The 23,057-nt window shown below is 36.6% G+C and overlaps 1 protein-coding gene across 1 annotated transcript; it reads right to left on the bottom strand.

Moving 5' to 3' along the window:
- Nucleotides 1-213: 213 nt before the first annotated feature.
- Nucleotides 214-17,926, bottom strand: LOC138698637 (uncharacterized). Its single transcript, XM_069824759.1, has 7 exons — nucleotides 17,049-17,926; nucleotides 16,796-16,960; nucleotides 16,049-16,216; nucleotides 15,853-15,968; nucleotides 9,729-9,851; nucleotides 6,700-6,860; nucleotides 214-440 (listed from the first exon to the last, which is right to left on the bottom strand). The coding sequence occupies exons 1-7, from the start codon at nucleotides 17,184-17,186 to the stop codon at nucleotides 229-231; spliced, it is 1,083 nt and encodes a 360-aa protein (XP_069680860.1). The 5' UTR covers nucleotides 17,187-17,926; the 3' UTR covers nucleotides 214-228.
- Between the last annotated feature and the right edge of the window lie 5,131 nt (nucleotides 17,927-23,057).

Genomic DNA, 23,057 nt, shown 5'->3' on the forward strand with positions numbered 1-23,057 from the left:
TTGTATTGTAAGTATGAAGAGTTGCTAAAGACTTGTCTCTTATTTTCGTCAGTTTCTCTCTTTTCCATTGTCAGGGTTGTCTTCATGCTAAGAATCTGCGGCATTTGTATTAAACTTCACTTCCTAGCTGAAGAAATCTGTTTTACAGATTTTACTGTTTTTAAAGATTGTTAATTGTTCAGCTGTGTCGGCACCAGCACCACCGAGAATGATGGTGTCCAGAGTCCTTCACTTGTGCTCCTTGTCCTGCAGCCAGGGGTCCTGGTTGCGCAGGAAGTAGAGCAGAGGGCTCGTCGGTTCCCTGTGGCTGACAACCCTGCTGCCGCACTCACTCAGTGCCAGCCGCAGCTCCTCGTAGCTCTTCCCGCGCGCTGGCGGATCCATCGTCACAGAGCTGCCAGCTGACGTTGATGGCATGTCCAAAGAGCTGGGACCCACCTCTGTGAACGTGACATCACAGCAAATTATCTTAGAATCAGACAAGATAAAGCGATTTTAGATTAGGTACTTTGGTTAGATGAAGACAGATGATTTTGCATTTGATGATACAGTGAAACCTCTCATTTCCGGACATCGAAGGGACGTAACAATCTGTCCGCATCTGGGAGGGAGGCTTCCCAATCTAACAGTAAATTTATAATATGCATTATGTATCCCTTCACGCTTTAAATGAAATGTATTACTGTAGTTTAATTTTAAATATAGTACACTGTACTACAGAAATTCTTTGCAACTCTGAACTACAGTAGATAAGACCGAAAAAGGAAAATACAGTACAGTGCCATGCAATTTTATTCTAGGTCTACAGTTATGCAGTACTGTAATTTACAGTTGTCACTTAACCTTTACGTTCAGGTGCCATGTCTCTCGAAACAGAACAACTGATTGAAGTGAAGAGAATAATCCTACTAACCCCATCATGTGTTGAATAGAATTTCACAATCGCGGAAACCTTGGACCCATCAGACAGGTTAAATTGTATGACTTTGTTTATCCACCCGCTTCCAGCTAACAAGGGGTAGCCGGCTGGGCTAGTGGTAGCCTACGAAGGAGTGGATCAGGACAGCACATTTGCACATCTCCTTTTTATGTTAGGTTAAGTTCTTTTCAAACTGAAATGACGAGTGAAGCGTACAGTTAAAATTACTCTAACCTAACCTAACCTAACTTAACATAAAAAGGAGATGTGCAAACGTGCTCTCCTGATCTACTCCTGCCTACGAGACCCATATTGTCGTCTTTCATGTTAAGGAATTTCTGTACAGTTCTCAAAACTAAATTTTCCATTTTTGTAACACATTAGGTCTTGAAATCTAAGTTCTGTCCGCAGTCAGGAGGTGAAGCAAGCTTTAGGACTGTGAAAAAGCTGTCCGTGTCCGTGTCTGAGAGTGTCCGTAAACGAGAGTTAAATTTATCATTATTTCTATATTATTTCAGTTGGGACATAAAAATCTGTCCGTATATGAGGAGTGTCCGTATCTTGGGAGTGTCCATAAGGAGAGGTTTCACTGTATTAGATTATTTCAGTGGCTTAACTTTATATGAAAAACTGAAAAAAATACCTAACGTAGGCTACTGAAGAACCTACTCTGATACTCCTAGAACCCTACAGACACAACAAGGAAGTTAAGAGGTTTGAAGGTAAAAAAAAAGCCATTTTTCAATTTATTTTTTTTATATAAAGATTGGACATTTATCTATATGTTAGTGAAGGAATTTTTACGATATATACAATATTTTGGTAGATATGACTATAAACTTACGAGTGTGCGTTTTTTTAGCTCTCCACACATAAGGCATATTTAACGCTCATTTCCCATCACTAGTATTTTTCAAAACCGTTTTTGTGATAACTCGGTAAATTTTTAAGAGACCGCAGTAAAATTTTGCATGCAACTGTATTTCATACTTGTGAACAAGATGAACTGCAATTATTGTTGTAACATTTACAGTTTATGTAAAAAAATTTTTTTTTACCTAAAAAAACATTAAAAATTTAACTTCTCATAAGAAATAAAAACAAATACTTCTATTGTAGACGTTTCAAAGATTGTAGTTCATATTGTTCATGTCACATTCAGGAATAAATAGGAAAAAGAATTGCTCAGAAATATTCATATATTTGTGGACATTATAAAAAAACTGCACATTACTGCACAAAAACGGCCACTTTTTTGTTATGGACAGTGAAAAGAAACGGATCTATGAACCAACAATCCCGTTCTATAAAGATAAATATAGCCTGTCCCACATTGATGTGATAGGTCTGATGGTGGGAGCACAAGGTACCATACCCTCCTTCTTTGCCAACAAATGTAAAAACCTGGGCCTAACACACAGCATTGTGAAGGAAATAGCCATCAGTGCCCTCAAAGAATCGGTTCAGATACTGAGAAATCACTTGTATGGGAGTGATAATGGAAATTTCAAGTTATCTTAACCGATGGCTGTTGATTCGTTTAGATATCAATGCCAATCAATCCGTACTATTATTTTTCTCGAGGTATATGGCATTCAAATCATTCTAACCTATCTGATGATTCCCCCCCCCCCCTTTCTTAACTGTAAATGAGCACAAATGCTACTTAGGTGTGAATTTTTCTGACATTTTGTATATTCGATTCCCTAACCGTTTCAAATGTATATTATTTTACCTTTCAGGTGTGTTTCCAAATTATAATATGTAATACCGGTATGCTTTGTCAAATCTGGCAACCTTTTCATAAGGGAAGCTAAATTTATATATCGTCGGTTTCTTGGTAAAAGTGACCAAGTCCAAAATGAAAAACTGTTGGAAAAAGGCATTTAAAGGTTTAATGATCAATCCAAAGATAACTGTACTTCTTTAGATGTTAGTAATAAGTTATTTTGAAGGTAAATGTGCTATATTAATAGTTTTTAATATAAAATTATGTCTTAAATTTTCATAATGCTTGGAAGCCTTGGAATGTGACTTGGTCACTTTTACCAAGAAACCGACGATATATTTATAATAATGAAACTTTTAGTCAGTATAAAAATAGCCTACAATTGCAGAAGCTGTGAATACTGAGCATGTCAATTTGCAAGGTGAAAGAGTCATTAGTTGCTGAGAAAAAATATATTGAATTTCCCTAATCTTTAAGTGCTCAAACCTGTAGGGCCTATATCCTCCTTTAAATATCTATAAAAACAATATAGCCTACCATTAGACAAATATAGTATGGAAAATTTACATTTCTACCTTATCCTGTTAATAGATTAAAAATCCATTATAATATAAATTTATTTTATTGAATGGAATATCATTAATAACTACTGGAGCTTTCCTGGCGACGTGATAATTCGAAATTTTCTCGATCTTAACCCTGAAGATGAGGAAGATGAACATCCTCGAAACGTCGGTGGATCACCAACTTATGACCTGGCTGGAATGTCATTAGTTTTAATTCTGGATCTGTTGTTATGACATTTTTATTTGATTGAATGCCCTTAATATTAATTTTGCTTTATGTGGTAGAAGAAATTAAAAAACAGGTTGAAAACCCTATTTGTTTGAAACAAATTGCACTGGTGACTGTCGACACAAGATTCCCAGAAACTGAGTGGGTACATATCTACACCGATGGCTCTAAAATTGGCAATAACTTTAAGAATACGATTGGTGCTGGAGTATACGGTAAATTATTTTCTTCTTATATACCTCTCAGTCAAAATTCAACTCATTTCGATGGAGAACTTGAGGCAGTCAATTCTGCATTAAAACATCTTTTTTATCACATTAACTTCTGTAATAAAAGCTGCTGTTTTTAATGATTCTGAATCAACTATACAAGCCATTAATGCAAACACTATACGACAACAAGAATTGCTGAAATTCACCAAAGTATCAAACCCTTACAATCTCTCCACGAAACAATACCGGTAGTTTTGCAATGGATTCCTTCACACTGGAATTCTTGGTAGTGAGATAGCAGATTCCTTAGCAAAGAAGGGCACAATGAGCCAACAAATTCACGTTTATCGTTTCAGTCCACAAAACTAATAATTGAGAAAATTATCCAACAAGAAATACATGAGAGTGTAAATAATTAAGCAATGGAATATTTTATTAAACAATCATCATCAATAACAGTCTTGGATTAGGCTTCCTGGCCTGTTCCGCTTCCAGAAGAAAGTTGATCTTTCCATCTCTTCCTTGGTCTCCCGATGTCTCGTTTTCCATGAGGTGTATAGTCCAATAGTCTCTTGGGTAAGCTATTGTTGGGCATTCTTAATACATGTTCATACCAGTTGTTGCGGTAAGATTCTATAGTATCCGTAATGGCGGTGATATTCAATTCTGTTCAGATGTCAGCGTTCCTTTTATGGTCGTAAAGATTATATCCTGCAAGAGATCTTAGCAATCGCATTTCAGCAGCTTCTATTCTTCGAAGTTGTCCTTTCGTTAATGACCATGTCTCTGATCCATATAATAATGCCGGGACTGCCATAACTTTATAGAATTTCAAAATTGTTTCTGGTCGAACTTTCTTTAATAGAGTTGATTTGATTGTCCTTAACAGTGGCTGAAATTTGGCAAGTTTAATATCTACGTCCCTGGAGTTTATATAAGAAATATTGCAATAATAAGATTTATTAAACAATAAAAGTTTAATTCCAGAATGCCCACCAATGAAAGCTGTCACACTTTTTCGATTACATACGGAACATGATTGTTTGGCTGCCCATCTACATATATAAAATAAATATGTTTGCTACTCCTAATAGTTTATTTTTTAGAGAGGATAACACTATACTGGATATGACATACCTCAAGAACTGTAAAAATTGACAGCTACAGATCTGTCATTATGATATTGGGAAGCAAGAAGGCAAATGGGAGAACCGCGATATGCTGAGCATTAGCAACCAACCAACTATTTCAGTAAGACTTTAATGAAATTAGGTAACATTATATTAAGTTTGACTGACGACTTGGTGCACCACGAACTTCAAGACCTGTTACTGAGTCCCACCCTAATTCTTTCGTTTTTGTTTGCTAATGCTTCTGATATTTCATCTTGCAGCCCAGTAATATATGTTGTTGTTTGTTGTTTTCTAATGCCAGACATTTGACAGTAAAGTCATTTGACCTCTTGCACTCCAATATTTTTCAAAGATATTATCATGGCCAGCCACTGAAGCACAGATTTTGAGGTGTTCCGAATCCATTTCTTGGTTTGAGTTGCACAATGGGCAGTTAGGGGACTGATATATTCCAATTCTGTGCAGGTGTTTGGCCAAACAATCATGGCCTGTTGCCAATCTAAATGCAGCTACAGACGATTTTCGTGGTAAATCGGGAATTAACTGTGGATTTTGATGCAGAGAGTTCCATTTTTCCCCTTGGGATTGTGTTATCAAATTTTGTTTGTTGAAGTCTAAGTATGTAGATTTAATAAATCTCTTCACAGAGTAATACGTAGATTTAGTAACAGGTCTGTAAGTAGCAGTGCTGCCCTTCTTTGCTAAAGCATCCGCATTCTCGTTTCCCAGGATTCCACAATGGGATGGTATCCATTGGAATACAATTCTTTTATTGAGTGATATTAATTGAGAGAGCATTTTAGTTATTTCTGCTGTTTGAGATGAAGGTGTGTGTTTAGAGACGATTGATAGAATAGCTGCTTTTGGAGTCTGACAATATAACTGCATTCTTAAATTTATTGATGTGGCATAGAAGATTCCTGAGACTTTCACTTATTGCAATGATTTCTCCATCAAAACTTGTTGTTCCATGTCCAAGAGATCTATAAAGTGAGAAGAGACAGCATGTAACACCTGCACGGCACCTTGTTCTCTGGAGATCAAGGATCCGTCAGTGTATAAATGAAGCCAGTTTTGTGGAGGGTACCTAATATTAATTGTCTCTAAAGACAATTGTTTCATTATTTCAGTGCTTACTTCTGATTTCAGTATTTATTCTGTTAAATTTATATTATATTCTACAGTGCGATCGAAAAGTTCCTCCGCAGTTCTATTAGTTCTGGTAACCCTAAAATACAATCCTATAGAAAGTTGGCACTCCCCCGTTGATTCCGGTTTGACAACCTCACGACCCCACTCCATCATATGCTTAGCGGCCAGTGCTGCCACTTGAATTCTGTACCAAATACACTTGCATTCTGTGCCTAGTGGTTTCTCGGCTACAAAAAACACTGCAGAGAGACTTCTCGATCGCACTGTATATTTAATAGAGTTAAAGGCTTTGGTTTAATTTGTAAGTTTTCTTTTAAAGTCGGGATATTGATTTTCTGTTTTAATTCTTGAACAATGGATATGAAACTTTTTTGAGTTTTCAATCTACAGAGAGGACTGTATGAATGCCCCCAGTAATATATAAAGACAAGTGACGAACAAATTAGGAGTGAAATTTACTAGTCTGACCAGTGTTCTGTTTCTTGAAGAAATTTACTTGCCGCATTTGTTTGGTTTTAAAACCAAGGGAAATTAACACATTAAGGAAAACCAATAAGAAGAGAGCTATATTTGTAACCTGCTGAATGTGGCAGGATTCAATCAGATTATGTCCTAGAGGGAAATGAGTCATTTTTTAAATGATTTTGTGTCCGACTCCTAAATGTTCAGTAAATTCTTCCAGCCCCGGTATTAGAATGCAGGTATGTACTGAATGTGAGCACAATCCAGCTGATAAGGCAGGATGCTGGTGCTCGATACCTGTGATCTTAGGTGAGATTCCCGTGGCCCTCTGGTCGTGGTGGAACGTCGTCAGCTCCCCAGACCTGTACAAGCTGCGCCAAGCCTCTGCAGACTTCTGGAACAGGCTGGTGCTGCTCACGCTCCTCTGCTCCTCTTTACTCAGCGTGGGGGTCGCGTCCCTAGGAAGCATAGTGATGCTGTTCAGTGAGTGAGCAGAATTTGATACAGCCTACTAGTAGATTTGTGGAGCATGGGGCGGGCTTCCAATACTGTCAACTGCCAAATGATTCCATAATTCCCTTTCATCGCCATTGATTCTGAATGACTCCGAGTTATTGTACTTTTAGTATGCGATTCATCTAACTTAGTTGTTTTTTATTATTTTATTACTTATATTTACTTATTTATGATTTTATTTATATACTAACATACTAGTACTCATTTTACAATACTACTTCTACTACTTCTTACTTACTTACTTACTTACTTACATACTTACTTACTTACTGGCTTTTAAGGAAGCCGCAGGTTCATTGCCGCCCTCACATAAGCCCGCCATCAGTCCCTATCCTGTGCAAGATTAATCCAGTCTCTATCATCATATCCCACCTCCCTCAAATCCATTTTAATATTATCCTCCCATCTACGTCTCGGCCTCCCCAAAGGTCTTTTTCCCTCCAGCCTCTCAACTAACATGCTATATGCATTTCTGGTTTCGCCCATACGTGCTACATGCCCTGCCCATCTCAAACGTCTGGATTTAATGTTCCTAATTATATCAGGTGAAGAATACAATGCGTGCAGTTCTGCGTTGTGTAACTTTCTCCATTCTCCTGTAACTTCATCCCTCTTAGCCCCAAATATTTTCCTAAGCACCTTATTCTTAAACACCCTTAATCTCTGTTCCTCTCTCAAAGTGAGAGTCCAAGTTTCACAACCATACTGAACAACCGGTAATATAACTGTTTTATAAATTCTGACTTTCAGATTTTTTGACAGCAGACTAGATGACAAAAGCTTCTCAACCGAATAATAACAGGCATTTCCCATATTTATTCTGTGTTTAATTTCCTCCCGAGTGTCATTTATGTTTGTTACTGTTGCTCCAAGATATTTGAATTTTTCCACCTCTTCGAAGGATAAATCTCCAATGTTTATGTTTCCATTTCGTACAATATTCTGATCACGAGACATAATCATACACTTTGTCTTTACGGGATTTACTTCCAAACCTATCGCTTTACTTGCTTCAAGTAAAATTTCCGTGTTTTCTAATCGTTTGTGGATTTTCTCCTAACATATTCACGTTATCAGCATAGACAACTTCTACTACTTCAACTTCTACTTCTACTAATGTGTTAAATTGAAAAATCACATTAAAGAAATTACCACCAAACTAAATTCAGCATGTTTTCATATTAGATCTATGCAAGAGATAGTAAATATCAATTCCTTAAAAACAATATACTTTGCATATTTCCATTTGGTAATGAGTTTCGGAATAATACTCTGGGGAAATTCTACAAATAGTAACAGTATATTCCTGCGGTGAAGAATGGGTAGAAAGGAAAAAAAATTCTCTTCGGCACCGGGACTCGAACCCGGGTTTTCAGCTCTATGTGCTGACGCTTATCAACTAAGTCACACCGGATTCCAGTTCTGATGCCGGATTGAAACCTACTCAGTTTAAGTTCTAACTCTCAGTTTTCTCTTTGGTGGCCTACCCTCATGTACTATGTCACAGAATATGTGACAGTGGCACAATGTCCAATGCACTATGTACAGAGGTCAGTAGCGGCCTGCGGTTGCAAAGATTGACAGTTCTGCATGAAAAAAGTGTATTTAGCAAACGCATGCTGTTTATTGCATTTAAATCGGATAACGCGTGTAATTACAGCCCCTTCTCGAAGTTGACTGTGCGCCCGAAATTGTCGTGCGCTACACCTCTCCCACCTGGTACAACTAGTCACGTAGTGGAGATGTGCCCCACAAGCTTTTCTAGTTTTTTAAGTCAAATTAACTAAATCCTTCACTCCGGTGTTTGTCCATGTATTTCTCCTCTAAACAGAATAGGAGGGGGGGGGAGAAAGCGTTTTCATGAGCGCAGCAAAAACCAATCGTTTCCATTACACATTTCGGTATTGAAATTACTAGTAGGCTACATGATTTCCTCGACTTTTTCCAGAAATTTCAATATTTAAATTTTGTTTAGGACGTCCTAATTTCTTAAGTTAACATGCAATTTCTCTTTTAATTTCGAAAAGGGTTGGTTAATTAGGTTTTCATTTCAATCATTTTTAATATAAAATATTTCCTTAAACACACTGACTAATCACATCACACCACCCACAGTACTACAACACACTGGAACTGCAATGATATACAGTAGTCCAGAAGCCTGTGTGTTCTAACGCAGGTCATAAAGAGATGATGGTGTTGGCGGTTCTTTTGTATATTCGGAGAGAGCTGCTTCGGTTGCAGCTCTAATGCAGTCTTATGGGACGGTGAAGAAAACCAGTTTTCTGCTGCCGACTACCCTACGTTGAGCTCCAGGAACTGCCGATCACAGATCCGAAAAGTACACTACAGCTAAAATTCTCGAGCAGTTCAAGGCTCCTACAGACAATAAAATCTCGAATCGAAGGAGAATGAATTGGAAAAATAAATGAAACAATGAACTAGATTAGGTCTACATAAAAGCACGTTTTACATTTTTAATTTTTTAATAATAATAATAGGAAATGCGCACAATTATGCGCATTTCAGGTCCAATTAAATGGCGGTTCTGCAGCTCTGCAGTTCTTATTGTAGAGCCGCCTCTGACAAAGGTGCACTCATTACGAGTGACTAAGTGGCCGGGGTGCGACGGAACATATTATTATGATATACTGAAGTACATATTATGATATTTCCGTGCAGGAATTCTGCGTTACCATATGGTAGAATGCTTAGTGGATTTGTTTTCAGTCACATATATAAAATCCGTAAGGATGCAAATCTTGGACCTCCTAAACAAACCTAAATTCTGAACTATGATATTGATTTACCTTGCTGTAGCAGTTGGAGCTGGATTGGTCGAAGTCCTGAGGAACTCTGTAGTGATGTCCATCTTTGCCTCCTGCCCCAGGTCGGGTCCTTCTCGTGCGAAGTTCTGTGTCCGTGTCTTGCATCTGCAGCAATAAATTGCCACATACTACTGTAGGCTATAATCATCTACCACACACATACATTATTTGTCTACACAAGGGTTATTTCACGTGATTCCTGGAAATATACCGATATGGATGTTGATATAGTTAAACTTCGCAATAACAGACACCTTCCAGCAAATTAAAAATGTCTGATATTGAGAAAATAACATAAAATTAACTGGTCTATTTTGACACATATCTTATTTCTTAGTACGGTAATTATCAATCAATCTTCTTAATGTATCCAGCTGTTTGCTGACAACATAAAATCCACTATAGTCCACTGTAGTCTGTTCAGTTGTTGTTTTTCACGAGAAATGAGGGGTATTTTGATCGGTGTTCATTATAGATGCCTGTTGCTACTAGCCAGAGTTGGGGTGTAGTCAAAATGTAACTATTGTACACAGAGTTTTTTCATAAAATTAAAAATGAGAACGCTAAAAGCAGTGTTTCATACTCTTTACTCAGCTGGTGTAAGTACTAATGTAAAAAATTTCCACATTCTGAATTATCATAATTACAGTACTACTAAAACTTGCCCAGACATGTTCAAACATTTTTAACATCTCAAACAGCAGAAATAACTAAAATGCTCTCTCAATTAATATCACTCAATAAAAGAATTGTATTCCAATGGATACCATCCCATTGTGGAATCCTGGGAAACGAGAATGCGGATGCTTTAGCAAAGAAGGGCAGCACTGCTACTTACAGACCTGTTACTAAATCTACGTATTACTCTGTGAAGAGATTTATTAAATCTACATACTTAGACTTCAACAAACAAAATTTGATAACACAATTTCAAGGGAAAAAATGGAACTCTCTGCATCGAAATCCACAGTTAATTCCCGATTTACCACGAAAATCGTCTGTAGCTGCATTTAGATTGGCAACAGGCCATGACTGTTTGGCCAAACACCTGCATAGAATTGGAATATATCAGTCCCCTAACTGCCCATTGTGCAACTCAAACCAAGAAATGGATTCGGAACACCTCAAAATCTGTGCTTCAGTGGCTGGCCATGATAATATCTTTGAAAAATATTGGAGTGCAAGAGGTCAAATGACTTTATTGTCAAACGCCTGGCATTATAAAACAACAACAACATTTTTAACAAGAGCCAGAACAGGTCACATTGTCACACAATTGTACCTTGAGAATGTGGAAATTTTTTACATTAGTACTTACACCAGCTAAGTAAAGAGCATGGAACACTGCTTTTAGCGTTCTCATTTTTAATTTTATGAAGAAACTCTGTGTACAATAGTTGTATTTTGAATGTGGTTTCGAAAACAGTTTTTCATTCATAATGAGCGTGCCAGGGAATTTGTTTTTAATGGCACCATGTACTTATTTTCCCATTTTTGGATTCACGTTCCAAAACATACAAAATAATATTCTTTTACCATTTACAAACTATCAATTTGTAAAAATTGCCTCCTATTTATGATCCCAGTGCTTCAGTAGACCAGTAATTTATCACTATAGAGAATATGGGGCCATGGCCAGGAAGTTCATGCCCTACAAACCTACTAAATATACATGCAAGTATGCTCTTAAAAACTTAAAAATATGACACTAAATATGCACTAATAAAATTCGATATTTATTAATGAATCACTAATACAGGTCAAACCACATGAATTATTAATCTGAACATTTATTGTCGAGAAAGTGAAGCATACAAATTGCTGGCCAAAAGCAGCGGTGAGTTGTAGTTCATGAACACCACATAGCATAGATGAAGGGCGTCTGTTGTCTCTGAAGATGGACTTGTATCTTGGACAGCTTCTCTCAACTCGCAACTGGGGCATAGGCATACTCATACGACACTAACTGTTCCACAGTAAAAGATAATTCACTTAGATTAGTGTAGAATTTTCCGTTTTGAAATGTCTCCAATTTTACACCTGTTCATAATGATCTGGATTTTTTGATACCGGTATCGTGTTTGTTATTTTATACTTGTTTGCATACATCTCTGATTAGGAACATATTTCACTAATCACACTTATTCATCTCTGTTATCGCCTTATAATGTCTGGAAAGCCTGATGCAATAATAGTTATATAAGTATTAACGGGGAGAGGAGAAATCGTGCAAAATATGGAAAAATATTAAGATTTTATGAAATTTAACAATTTTACCAAAATAGGCCTACTATCAGTTATGAAAAAAATTTTGGAGCTAATTGCTTTCCAGACATCATGAATCGTGAATCTAGGTATTCAAATAGGATAAAACACCTCGAAAAACATGGCGAATTTCGACAAATTGCGAATGGGGAAGGCAGAGATTGCAGTAATACACAACCAAAGAGGTAAAATGCAAGAGAATTATTATTTATTTATTTAGTAGATTATTTTACGACGATTTTATCAACAGCTTAGGTTATTTAGCGTCTGAATGAGATGAAGGTGATAATGCCGGTGAAATGAGTCCGGGGTCCAGCACCGAAAGTTATCCAGTATTTGCTCATATTGAGTTGAGGGAAAACCTCAACCAGGTAACTTGCACCGACCGGGAATCGAATCCGGGCCACCTGGTTTCACGGCTAGACGCCCTAACCGTTACTCCACAGGTGTGGACTGCAAGAGAAGGAGGGCAACATTAGGTGATCAAGAAGAAGAAGAAAACTACCAACCAGGAGGATTTTAAAACATTTTTTTCTGTAATAAGTGAGTTTTATGGAAATTTTTACTTTAAACGTGATTTACTTAAAACTACATTTTTTAACATAAATGATCCATTTTCACAGAAACTACTAGGTCTTTCTGCATTACATTTTTACCATAAATTTCAGATAACACTGTGATGATGTGGAATTTCTTTGATTGAATTTTCTGTAATAGTTCATTAAAAAAAGAGTCTGATCTTTTTTTTTTTTTTTAAATTTTAGAGCTTCATAAAAAAATTATACCTTTTTTTCATTAGATATTTTATAATCAAAACGAATCAGTGCATTCAGAAGGAACTCATAAACATCCTGTAAAAATATCACATTTCTATACATAGTATATTCTGAGATAAGTCATTAATAGAGCTAGGATTTTGATGACCTATAAATTATGAAAAAATGTCCTAAACACAATGCATTTATGACCTAAAAATCTTTAAAAAATGCCCTAAAAATTGATCTTACATAATTGGCTTAGTAGGAAAAGAGGTTTTGTACTACTTAATATTTAGACTAGTAATTAAATTAAATTTTACATGATTTTTTCTAAGTAGTACACTTTAATTATTTTACCTGATGTAATTTTCATGTATGATCGTTCACCTCTGCTTTGGCATGTGGACATGAGGTCAACAGTCAGCTGGTCGGTCTTGGCCCTTCATGGGTTGTAGCGCCATGGATTTACTTTATTTTAGTTTTCATGTAGTCTACCACAAGGTCACTCTTATCCGGAATTAGCAGGTATAGAGGAGTCTATATTGAAGGGGTGGTTGGAGTGATACATTACATGGGGTGTACTACGTTAAAATGGCAATATTTGTGTAGAAAAACGATTAAAATATTATACATAATAATGGGTATTAATGGACAAAATATTTAGAGAAAATATAAAAAAGAAAATAAACATTATTTTACATTAATAATGGGGATTTATGGCCAAAATTAAATGAAAATGCCTAAAAAATGACCGAATAAAACAAAAGATGCTCTTATGAGATGAAAGAGGGAAAAAATGCAAAAAAAATGCCCAAACAAATGTGTCTTAAAACATTCAGTTTATCACATAACATATAAATACTAAAGCAGTAATGTTTCTGGCTTACTAGAAAAAAGATGTAATTACATCAAAATCCTAGCCCTAGTCCTTAATATAGCTGTTTTAACATTAGTGAGAGGACTTGATGACTCCCCTTAAAGAGCTTAAATGCAAAATTATATCATTAGTAATATAATTATCATAACTATGATGTATTTATCAATAACAAAAAAAATACAAATATATGCAACATAAAATGAGGTTTAATAGGCTTAAATGCTAATGATCTTCTAATTATAGCCAATGAAAAAAATATATATGCAAATGCATGAACTTCCTGGCCCTAGATATGATAATGAAAGGGGGAATGTGGAGAGTGTTTATGAAATAACGAGTACAAACGGCAGAATTCTGAGGAAAACTCACAACAACACAACCTTGGCTTTGTCTACAATAAGTACAACCCCATCATCCCCGGAATTTGAATTTGGGTTCACGGTCGTCATAAGTAGGGCTAGGATTTTGATGAAATTGCATCTTTTTTCTTGTAAGCCAGAAACATAGCAGCTTTGGTATTTATATGTTATGTGATAAACTGAGTGTTTTAAGACATATTTGTTAGGGCATTTTTTTGCATTTTCTGGGTGTTTCAACTCATAAGAGCATCTTTTGTTTTATTAGGTCTTTTTTAGGCATTTCCATTTAATTTTGGCCATAAATCCCCATTATTAATGTAAAATAATGTTTATTTCCTTTGATATTTTCTTTACATATTTTGTCCATTAATACCCATTATTTTTTATGATATTGTAATCGTTTTTCTACACAAATATTGTAATTTTAACGTGGTTCACCCCATGTAATGGATCAGTCCAACCACCCCTTTAATATAAACTCCTCTATACGTGCTAATTCCGGATAAGAGTGGCCTTGTGGTAGACTGCATAGAAACTAAAAGTAAATCCATGGCGCTACAGCCCATGAAGGGCCAAGACCGACCAGCTCACTGCTGACCTCACGTCCACATGCCGAAGCAGAGTTGAACGATCATACAATATGGAAACTACATCAGGTAAAATAATTAATTAAAGTGTACTACTTAGAAAAAATTATACTTACTTACTGGCTTTTAAGGAACCCGGAGGTTCATTGCCGCCCTCACATAAGCCCGCCATTGGTCCTAATTCTGAGCAAGATTAATCCAGTCTCTATCATCATATCCCACCTCCCTCAAATCCATTTTAATATTATCTTCCCATCTACGTCTCGGCCTCCCTAAAGGTCTTTTTTCCTCCGGTCTCCCAACTAATACTCTATATGCATTTCTGGATTCGCCCATACGTGCTACATGCCCTGCCCATCTCAAACGTCTGGATTTAATGTTCCTAATTATGTCAGGTGAGGAATACAATGCGTGCAGTTCTGTGTTGTGTAACTTTCTCCATTCTCCTGTAACTTCATCCCTCTTAGCCCCAAATATTTTTCTAAGCACCTTATTCTCAAACACCCTTAACCTATGTTCCTCTCCCAAAGTGAGAGTCCAAGTTTCACAACCATAAAGAACAACCGGTAATATAACTGTTTTATAAATTCTAACTTCCACATTTTTTGACGGCAGACTGGATGATAAAAGCTTCTCAACCGAATAATAACAGGCATTTCCCATATTTATTCTGTGTTTAATTCCCTCCCGAGTGTCATTTATATTTGTTACTATTGCTCCCAGATATTTGAATTTTTCCACCTCTTCAAAAGATAAATCTCCAATTTTTATATTTCCATTTCATACAATATTCTGGTCACGAGACATAATCATATACTTTGTCTTTTCGGGATTTACTTCCAAACCTATCTCTTTACTTGCTTCCAGTAAAATTTCCGTGTTTTCCCTAATCGTTTGTGGATTTTCTCCTAACACATTCACGTCATCCGCATAGACAAGCAGCTGATGTAACCCATTCAATTCCAAACCCTCTCTGTTATCTTGGACTTTGCTAATTAAAAATTAGAAAAAATTATGTAAAATTTAATTTAATTACTAGTCTAAATATTAAGTAGTACAAAACCTCTTTTCCTACTAGGCTAAGACAATTATGTAAGATCAATTTTTAGGGCATTTTAAGGGCATTTTTTAAAGATTTTTAGGTCATTTTTTCATGATTTATACATCATCAAAATCCTAGCCCTAGTCATACGGCTGTGCTGTGTCAAGTGAACCACTATGGAACCATTTGCCAGGTTTCTGAACCGGGCAGTAGAGTACCTGATGCCTGGCTCAGTCTGGGACAAGGAGTCCAGGAAATCCGGTGTTGTGTCCATTGTGACAGACTCATTCTGGTCGGCCCCTTCTGAGTTGAACCAGTTGACAGACACCTGCCCCTGGCAACACATCAACATGCAGTGAGTTGCGTCTGTGAGAGTCCACCACTCAGCAGCCGCTTAGCATAACATGCCGTTACCTTGGACGGAACTGCCACCAGCTTTGTGGGCGCTGCAACCCGAGCGCTGGCTGGCTCATCTTCAGAGTCGCTCTCTATGATGAGGGACATGCCCGTGGGCAGCACTAGCTTCCTGTTCTTCGCATTCGAGGGTGATCCACGAGACGGCATGGGCTTACACTCAAACCTCTGACAATAAACAAACAAATCCTGAGAGGAAACAACTAGGCTTATAGTCCGGATCTCCTTACTTTACACCCTGAGGGTAAAACCTAACCATTTTCCTCTATTAATACGAATGCTAGTGATTTCCTACTTGTCAGGTTGGATTTTCTCTTGCTGATTTTGTTTTGAACATCACTACCTAGTGACAAATACTACAATTGATGGTTATTTTTAACTGATGTCTGCTGATCTGGAGCTGCGTTCCGGCGTGGGTTCGATTCTCGCTTGGTTGATTACCTTGTAGGGTCTTTCCCGAGGTTTTCCCCAATTGTAAGGTCTCATCTCGACAAATATTATTTTGCTATCACCAATTCCATCAAAGACGCTGTAGTTATAATTCCATCGACGCTAAATAACCTAGTAACCTATTAGTTGAAACAACATAGTTAAATAAGTGAGTAAAAAAATAGTAGGCCACAGTCCTATTCAACAAGGCGAAAGAGAGAGTAACAAAAATCAAGAATTAACAGTAGAATCAAATTTTACATTACAATAATGAGCTTAAAACTATGACGTTCATAATTCCATAACCTTGAAACAAACCTGTTGTTGCAGATTGGTGCTTAACTCACTACGGTGTTCTACGGAAGCAAGATCTTTTAGAACTGCTTCAGATTCTCTAGATAGTTTCCAAAAGTTATAACTCTGATCCAGTGATACAATGCATTTGTGACATATTTTTTGTGGGAAGCTATCATTCTGTGTAATCTGAAAATTAATAAATATTGTAGAAGTCATTTCTTTCTTTACAAATATAAATGTGTGAATTGGGTAATTTATAACATAACGCACTAACCTGTATAGGAAGGCAAGTTCTGATTTTCAGAAATATTTGCATATCTTGTGCAATATCTCCAAATATCGGTATTAGAATTTTTTCATTTCGTAAACATAAACGACACTTCTGAGAATACAGATATAACTCGTCAGTCATAATTGCCAAGTTTTATCAACAGCACGTTATAGGACATTTGAAAAAAACCGCCATATAAACGAACAATAGTTATTGCAGATGACGTCATCGGTCTTGCGTTATCATAGGAGGCTGCATTTTAAAACAACGCAATTTAGGGCGATTGCATAGATAGAGAGAGAAACACGTTGACTTTTCGGATGTCTTCCTAGCATCTTTGGTTCGATCAGAATGTAAAAATTTGAAGAGCACAAATGCGGAATAAATCAACCGTCATGTTCATCTGTGTATGTGGCTAGTTCTGAGGTCCGGCTGTTTTTGATGTTTCTAAATGCGTAGTATCAGAAGTTAATCAAGTAAGCTCATTAATATTCTGTTTAATACCGTTCAGTTGTATTTAATCATATTATGCACGTTTCTTTACGTATTGCGAATAAGATTGTTACGATATAGGCTACATTATTGCATTACGGATAACTGCTGACATGTTGTCATGGCGACAATTAATTTAGTTCAGTTAAATCTGTAATACAGTTGCACATTTCAGAAAAGCAGTTTTTAAACATTTAAACATCTTCTGTTAGAGAAATATTTCACTAAAGTACGTATGTCCAATGCGTAGTACACTATGATGGTTTAATCTGTAAGTTACTGGCCACTGCTACTCAATATAATTAACATTTATTTTAAATAGGTCCTACGCATTAGCAGCCATGATAGTTTCCTTACGCAGTAGGTAGAGGAATATGGAACCCTGTCCCCTGTGAGAGGAATTGTTTATAAGTACCAGTGGCGTAGCATGAAATTTTGAGCAGGGGAAGCTAACTCAAGTTGTCTTTCATGCAATATGAGAAAATGTATTACAAAAATACAGTCTTAAAATAAATAGTAGTCAATTTCAAGTCAGCACTCGAAGATTGGTTGGAACATAATAAGTAACACCAATAAGGCATGACCTCAAATGAGACGTAATAAAATACGATTTCACTGTTTACACATATCTCTTAACAAATAGACACGTATACGTATAACATTAGCTCACTCCCTGTCATACTTAGGGAAATCACAATATTAGTATCATTACGTAAGTATGCGTCTGTCTTTTGGTTGTGTCCTTCATTGACAGCAAGGGAGTCGGTCATTTGTTTTTTAAATCACACTTTTGTTCGTAAGTCAGTTTTGATAATACAATTGTCCTAAAAAATTCAAGTAAATTAGTGTCAGGAACTGTTATTTCACTCATTTATTAAATCAGCCACAATGCACACTAACACTTCAACTGAACACAACTGACGAATAGGGATAACTCGGAAACTACTTATTTTAAATGTTAAAGCTAGCTTCTTTTCGAGCCTTGCGACTAGGGTAGTTTAAAAGGGATGGAAAATCTGCGGGGTGGATTACACAGAAGAAACCGGTCTGCTTGGAAGCTGGTGTGTGCAGGCTTCTTCTTTACTGCTGCATCACAAATAATCCTGAGCTGCCGCATCACAATATTTAACGCGTAAATATAAATTCTATTAAAATTAATAAATAATTTTCTCCATAAACTGCAGGTTTATTATGAAATTATTATTAACTGGGGAAGCTAAGCTTTTTAGCTTACATTGACGCTACGCCACTGATAAGTACTGTAGGCCTAAATGAAATTAATTAAATATGAAACTTGATAGGTTATCTCTGAACTTTTCGGTCTTCACCTTGTTTTATTTACTCACGTTTCAAGCAGTGTGCAATTTAATTAAGCCTATTTTAATCTTCTGAATATTATCTAATTTTTTATTTTCCTCACACTTTTCTTACTTTCATTTTTGTTCCATTTTTTTATATATTTTTTTTATTTATTTTCGTGTCTTCGTTTTTTGTTATTGCTTCTTTTCTTTATGAGTAGACCTAAATCTTTACCTTTATTTGGGTTTATTTTGTTGTCTTTATTTTGGGTAGTAGGTCTGTACTTTTTTTTAATTTCTATTTATTTATTTGTCTTAATTTATTTCAATTTTCTCTCTTTTATTTCAGTTTAGGCCTGCTTCTTTTTCTTATTTTATTCCAATTTTTTCTTTTCAGTTTTCTTTATTTTTCACCATTTATCTTCTCTATTTTGTATGGGTCTTCTAACCTCTAGCAGATCCCATGTCATTCAAGCGGATTTGTTTGTAACCACATTAACAAGTATGACTCTCTCTTCAACTGATTTTTATCAACCGAAGATGGAGATAGAGCCAGTCTTCGAAACGTGGACGTGATTTTCTTTTTACAACCGGGTGATAGAAGAAGTCCAATCAACAGCGCTTCTAAAGAATTATTCACCGTTGCTTTCTTCTTCGTTCACATAGAAACAAAACTGAAGTGGATAGTGGAGTAGTACAAGAGACCCAGTAGGTAAACAGTAGGAGTTTTGATTATGCCAGCTCTGAAGCCGCGCCACGAGTTTGCCCAATCCCGTCTATAGTTGTTACTCGCGGGTCGAGACCTACCGCCGGAGATTAGGCGTGTTGCACTTGGGATTATCCGGACAGCTGGCGCGATAATTATTCATTCTGCGAATCCACGTGTTCAGACAGGGCTATTTATGCGTGGTATTCCCGCGCAAGCATTTTATGCATATTTCAATTATTTAAACTTCGTTATCAATTTTAATTAAAAGCAATTCTCAAAAAAATTGTATTAAAACTGCATTATACGCCAGTTAGTTACATTACATATGCCAGTTTTCCACTGAACGCTTTTCGCTGCGCGTGACGGATGCGCGTTCAGTGAGAGGGTTTCTTACCGTAGCGGAGACAGAGTGAGAAAGTTTTTTTGTACATGGACATCATTTTATTTTTACTAACATTTCTAATATTAACCTGGCTATATCTTTGGATCAACGATTAAGAACCGGAAACACCGTTTGCTACCTCCTTCCACGACTGGAGTTCGATGATACCGGCGTAATATACAAACAAATCACTTTACTAGGTACAGGAGAGAAGAAAAGTAGTTCATCCATTTACGTAAACTAGGAAATATCGCGATTTTGAGTTTGATAATTTTCATTAAGTTTTTGTTTAATCAAAATACAGTACAGTATTAACAATGAGTGTTTTTACTCACGAACTGAGCTGTCCATGCGGACGTATTCATTATGCAGTGTATATTATACTGTCTACAGCACATTAGCGTACAATATAGAGAATGAAGTTAAATTGAAAAATAGTCATTATATGGATATTTAAACACATTTTTTTAAATGGTGGCCGTTCATTTCGATACAGGCTTCAGTTCTTTTGTGCATATTATCGCACTATAGACTACTGCATCTAATTCCAATTACCAGTTTCGTCCTTCGTACGAGTAACTCATGTTGAAATAATTCTGTATCTACTCTATAAAAGAGTACCTTACGTACTGTAAATTCAATCTTCACTTCTGCCCGACCCACACAGATAAAATTACTCAGACATGCTATCTACTGTCAGTCCAAGTGGTTACGTCGCAGCGTCGTAGAAAGGGAGGAAATCACGTGACAGTTAATTACTTAAGGAGGCCCTTTTATTTAAGTTATTTTAAACAATTGTATGGGTATAATATTACTTAGACGTCCAATTCCTAACAGAAATTAATGTTTCCAGAAAAGAGCTAAGACAGCCCAGCTACTAGCATTTACAGAGAGGCGAATAGAAGCAGGTGGGGGAAACCGGGATGCGACGTAGGCAAATGGAAAATGATGCAATATTGAAAACTCTTTCGTCACTGGAAAACGCGAACATATTTTTGGAACGTTCTGTTTACTTTGACAGTAAGGCTACTATGACTGTATATGCGGTCTTGGATCTGTGTGGAGGACGGTTGAACTTCATTAGTAGAAGGGGTGGGAGTGAAATAAATTTAAAAACTCAGGTACAATAAAAATTTAAGTAAAAATAAAATGATGTCCCTGTAGTTTCATCGTCGATTAGCATTATTCTAACAATAAATATAAACCCTCCCGTTTTTGCTATAAGGTTATTACCAGGCTTCGAGAATTTGGACCCGATACAATAAGTTTACTGTGCATGCACTATAGGTTGTTGACTCGCTGCAGGTAGATAGAGATGTGTTGAGGTAACAACGTTGCTATTTAGAATAGAGTACGGTAGTATGGGGAAACACACATATGTACATTCTGAAAATAAATATACATTACACAATTATAATGTCAAAAGAATGTGAAAATCATTTATTCTCATGCCTTTTATAAGCATTTGTGTTTAATTATACACAGTGTTAATGGTGGAAATTTTAATTTTTTCATTTATCCTATTGGTCGTCTTTAGGAAGTGCAGTTACAGTACCGAATTGCAATGTATCTACTACAAGATACATTCTCAGTGTCTCAAACGTAAATCTTTTTCGGTTATCTGCCAAAGTTTGTACTGTGGAAAGCTGCGTTCTACGTCGCATGACGTGATAGGAGCAAAACGAAAAAACCTAACATAATTGCAGGCTGGGCCGTATTCATAGACATTTTTAGCGCTGGTTTCCTGTGGATGATCAGCGTTTTTCGTATTCATGAACCAGTGTTAGCGATAGGATATGATTTGAATTCTGTACTAGAAACCAGTGGATAGCCGGGGCTAGCTTAGTACGCTCGTAGCGCGTGCTGCGAAATGTCTATGAATACCACCCTAAGAGACAATCCTTTATTCTCGGGTGACTCTATGTTCACTAATTTTCTGTTTATGTTACACAATGTTCCATATCCGTTATTTTTACATAAAATTGATTTCCACTTCTGTTTTACACGTTCAGTACCCGGTGTACTTGGTGTCTCATTAATACTCTGTGTCATTTTCTAAATTAATTTGAGGGCTTTCGGCATCTCTTGCTCTGACTTTTCTAACCGTGCAATAGTTTCAGACACAGTTTGTATGAAAACCAAACTATTCGTCAGAACCTTCAAATCCAGAGCGTTTTCCTTTGCGTATTTGTTGGCATTCATTCTACAGTACCCCCACCCACTGTACGCTTTACCACTATACTCAGTACGCCGTTATCGGGATTTCCCACTGAACTGCTTTATTGGGTCCGAAGTCTCGAAGCCTGGTTATTACAAAGAAATAGTGTCTCTTCGTCGTCCTTAAGACAGAAGTAATAATAATCCGTGGCGCTACAGCCCGTGAAGGGCCTAAACCGACCAGCCGGCTGCTGGCCTCACGCCCACATGTCGAAGCAGAGGTGGACGATCATCCAACCAGAATGGAGGTATCGTGTGGTTAGAACGATGATCCCCCCCCAGCCGTTATAGCTGACATTCGCAACCGGATTTCGCTACCTATCGTAGCTTCCCAAGTGCATTACGATGCTGGGTGGGCACCGGTCCTATACACTGGCCGAAATTTCATGAGAAAATTTCTTCCCCCATGAAGACTCGAACCAGAGCGCATTCCGTAACGCGAGTCCTAGGCAGGATGCCACGGCGCGGGACTTAATACAGAAGTACCGTACTCAAATTTCATAACTTTTCGTAGAATATCTTCTGAATACTCAGAGTTTTTGACATCAGACTATATTAGTGATTGAAGTACAAAATAGCAGTCAAATTTCAGTTTCATATTACTGTAATCGTTTTTACATAACTGAACCTAATAGTACAGATAGACATATTCGTAGTCTCGGATAATAGTAAAATCCCCATACAAACATCCTTTTGTACCATTATTATTATTATTATTATTATTATTATTATTATTATTATTATTATTATTATTATTATTATTTACTTTTGTCACTTTTGTTATTTCGTATCACGATAAACTACTTTCTTAAAATTCAATTATACTCTTAATAACTTCAGTATAATTAGAAAAAAAAAGTATTAGAGATCTTGGTGTTTTACTTGATTCTAAATTATATTTTCATGATCATATC

Source organism: Periplaneta americana, chromosome 4 (genome assembly GCF_040183065.1).
Source record: "Periplaneta americana isolate PAMFEO1 chromosome 4, P.americana_PAMFEO1_priV1, whole genome shotgun sequence".
In the NCBI taxonomy this organism is placed as follows: domain Eukaryota; kingdom Metazoa; phylum Arthropoda; class Insecta; order Blattodea; family Blattidae; genus Periplaneta; species Periplaneta americana.

What these genes read in the sequence shown, in the direction of transcription:
- LOC138698637 (XM_069824759.1), bottom strand. Translation starts at nt 17,186, where the DNA reads ATGACTGACGAGTTATATCTGTATTCTCAGAAGTGTCGTTTATGTTTA. An exon ending in TGGTGGCAGTTCCGTCCAAG is followed by an intron (nt 15,969 to 16,048) that starts GTAACGGCATGT and finishes ATGTGTTGCCAG; the next exon opens with GGGCAGGTGTCTGTCAACTG. An exon ending in CAGACTGAGCCAGGCATCAG is followed by an intron (nt 9,852 to 15,852) that starts GTACTCTACTGC and finishes TTATTGCTGCAG; the next exon opens with ATGCAAGACACGGACACAGA.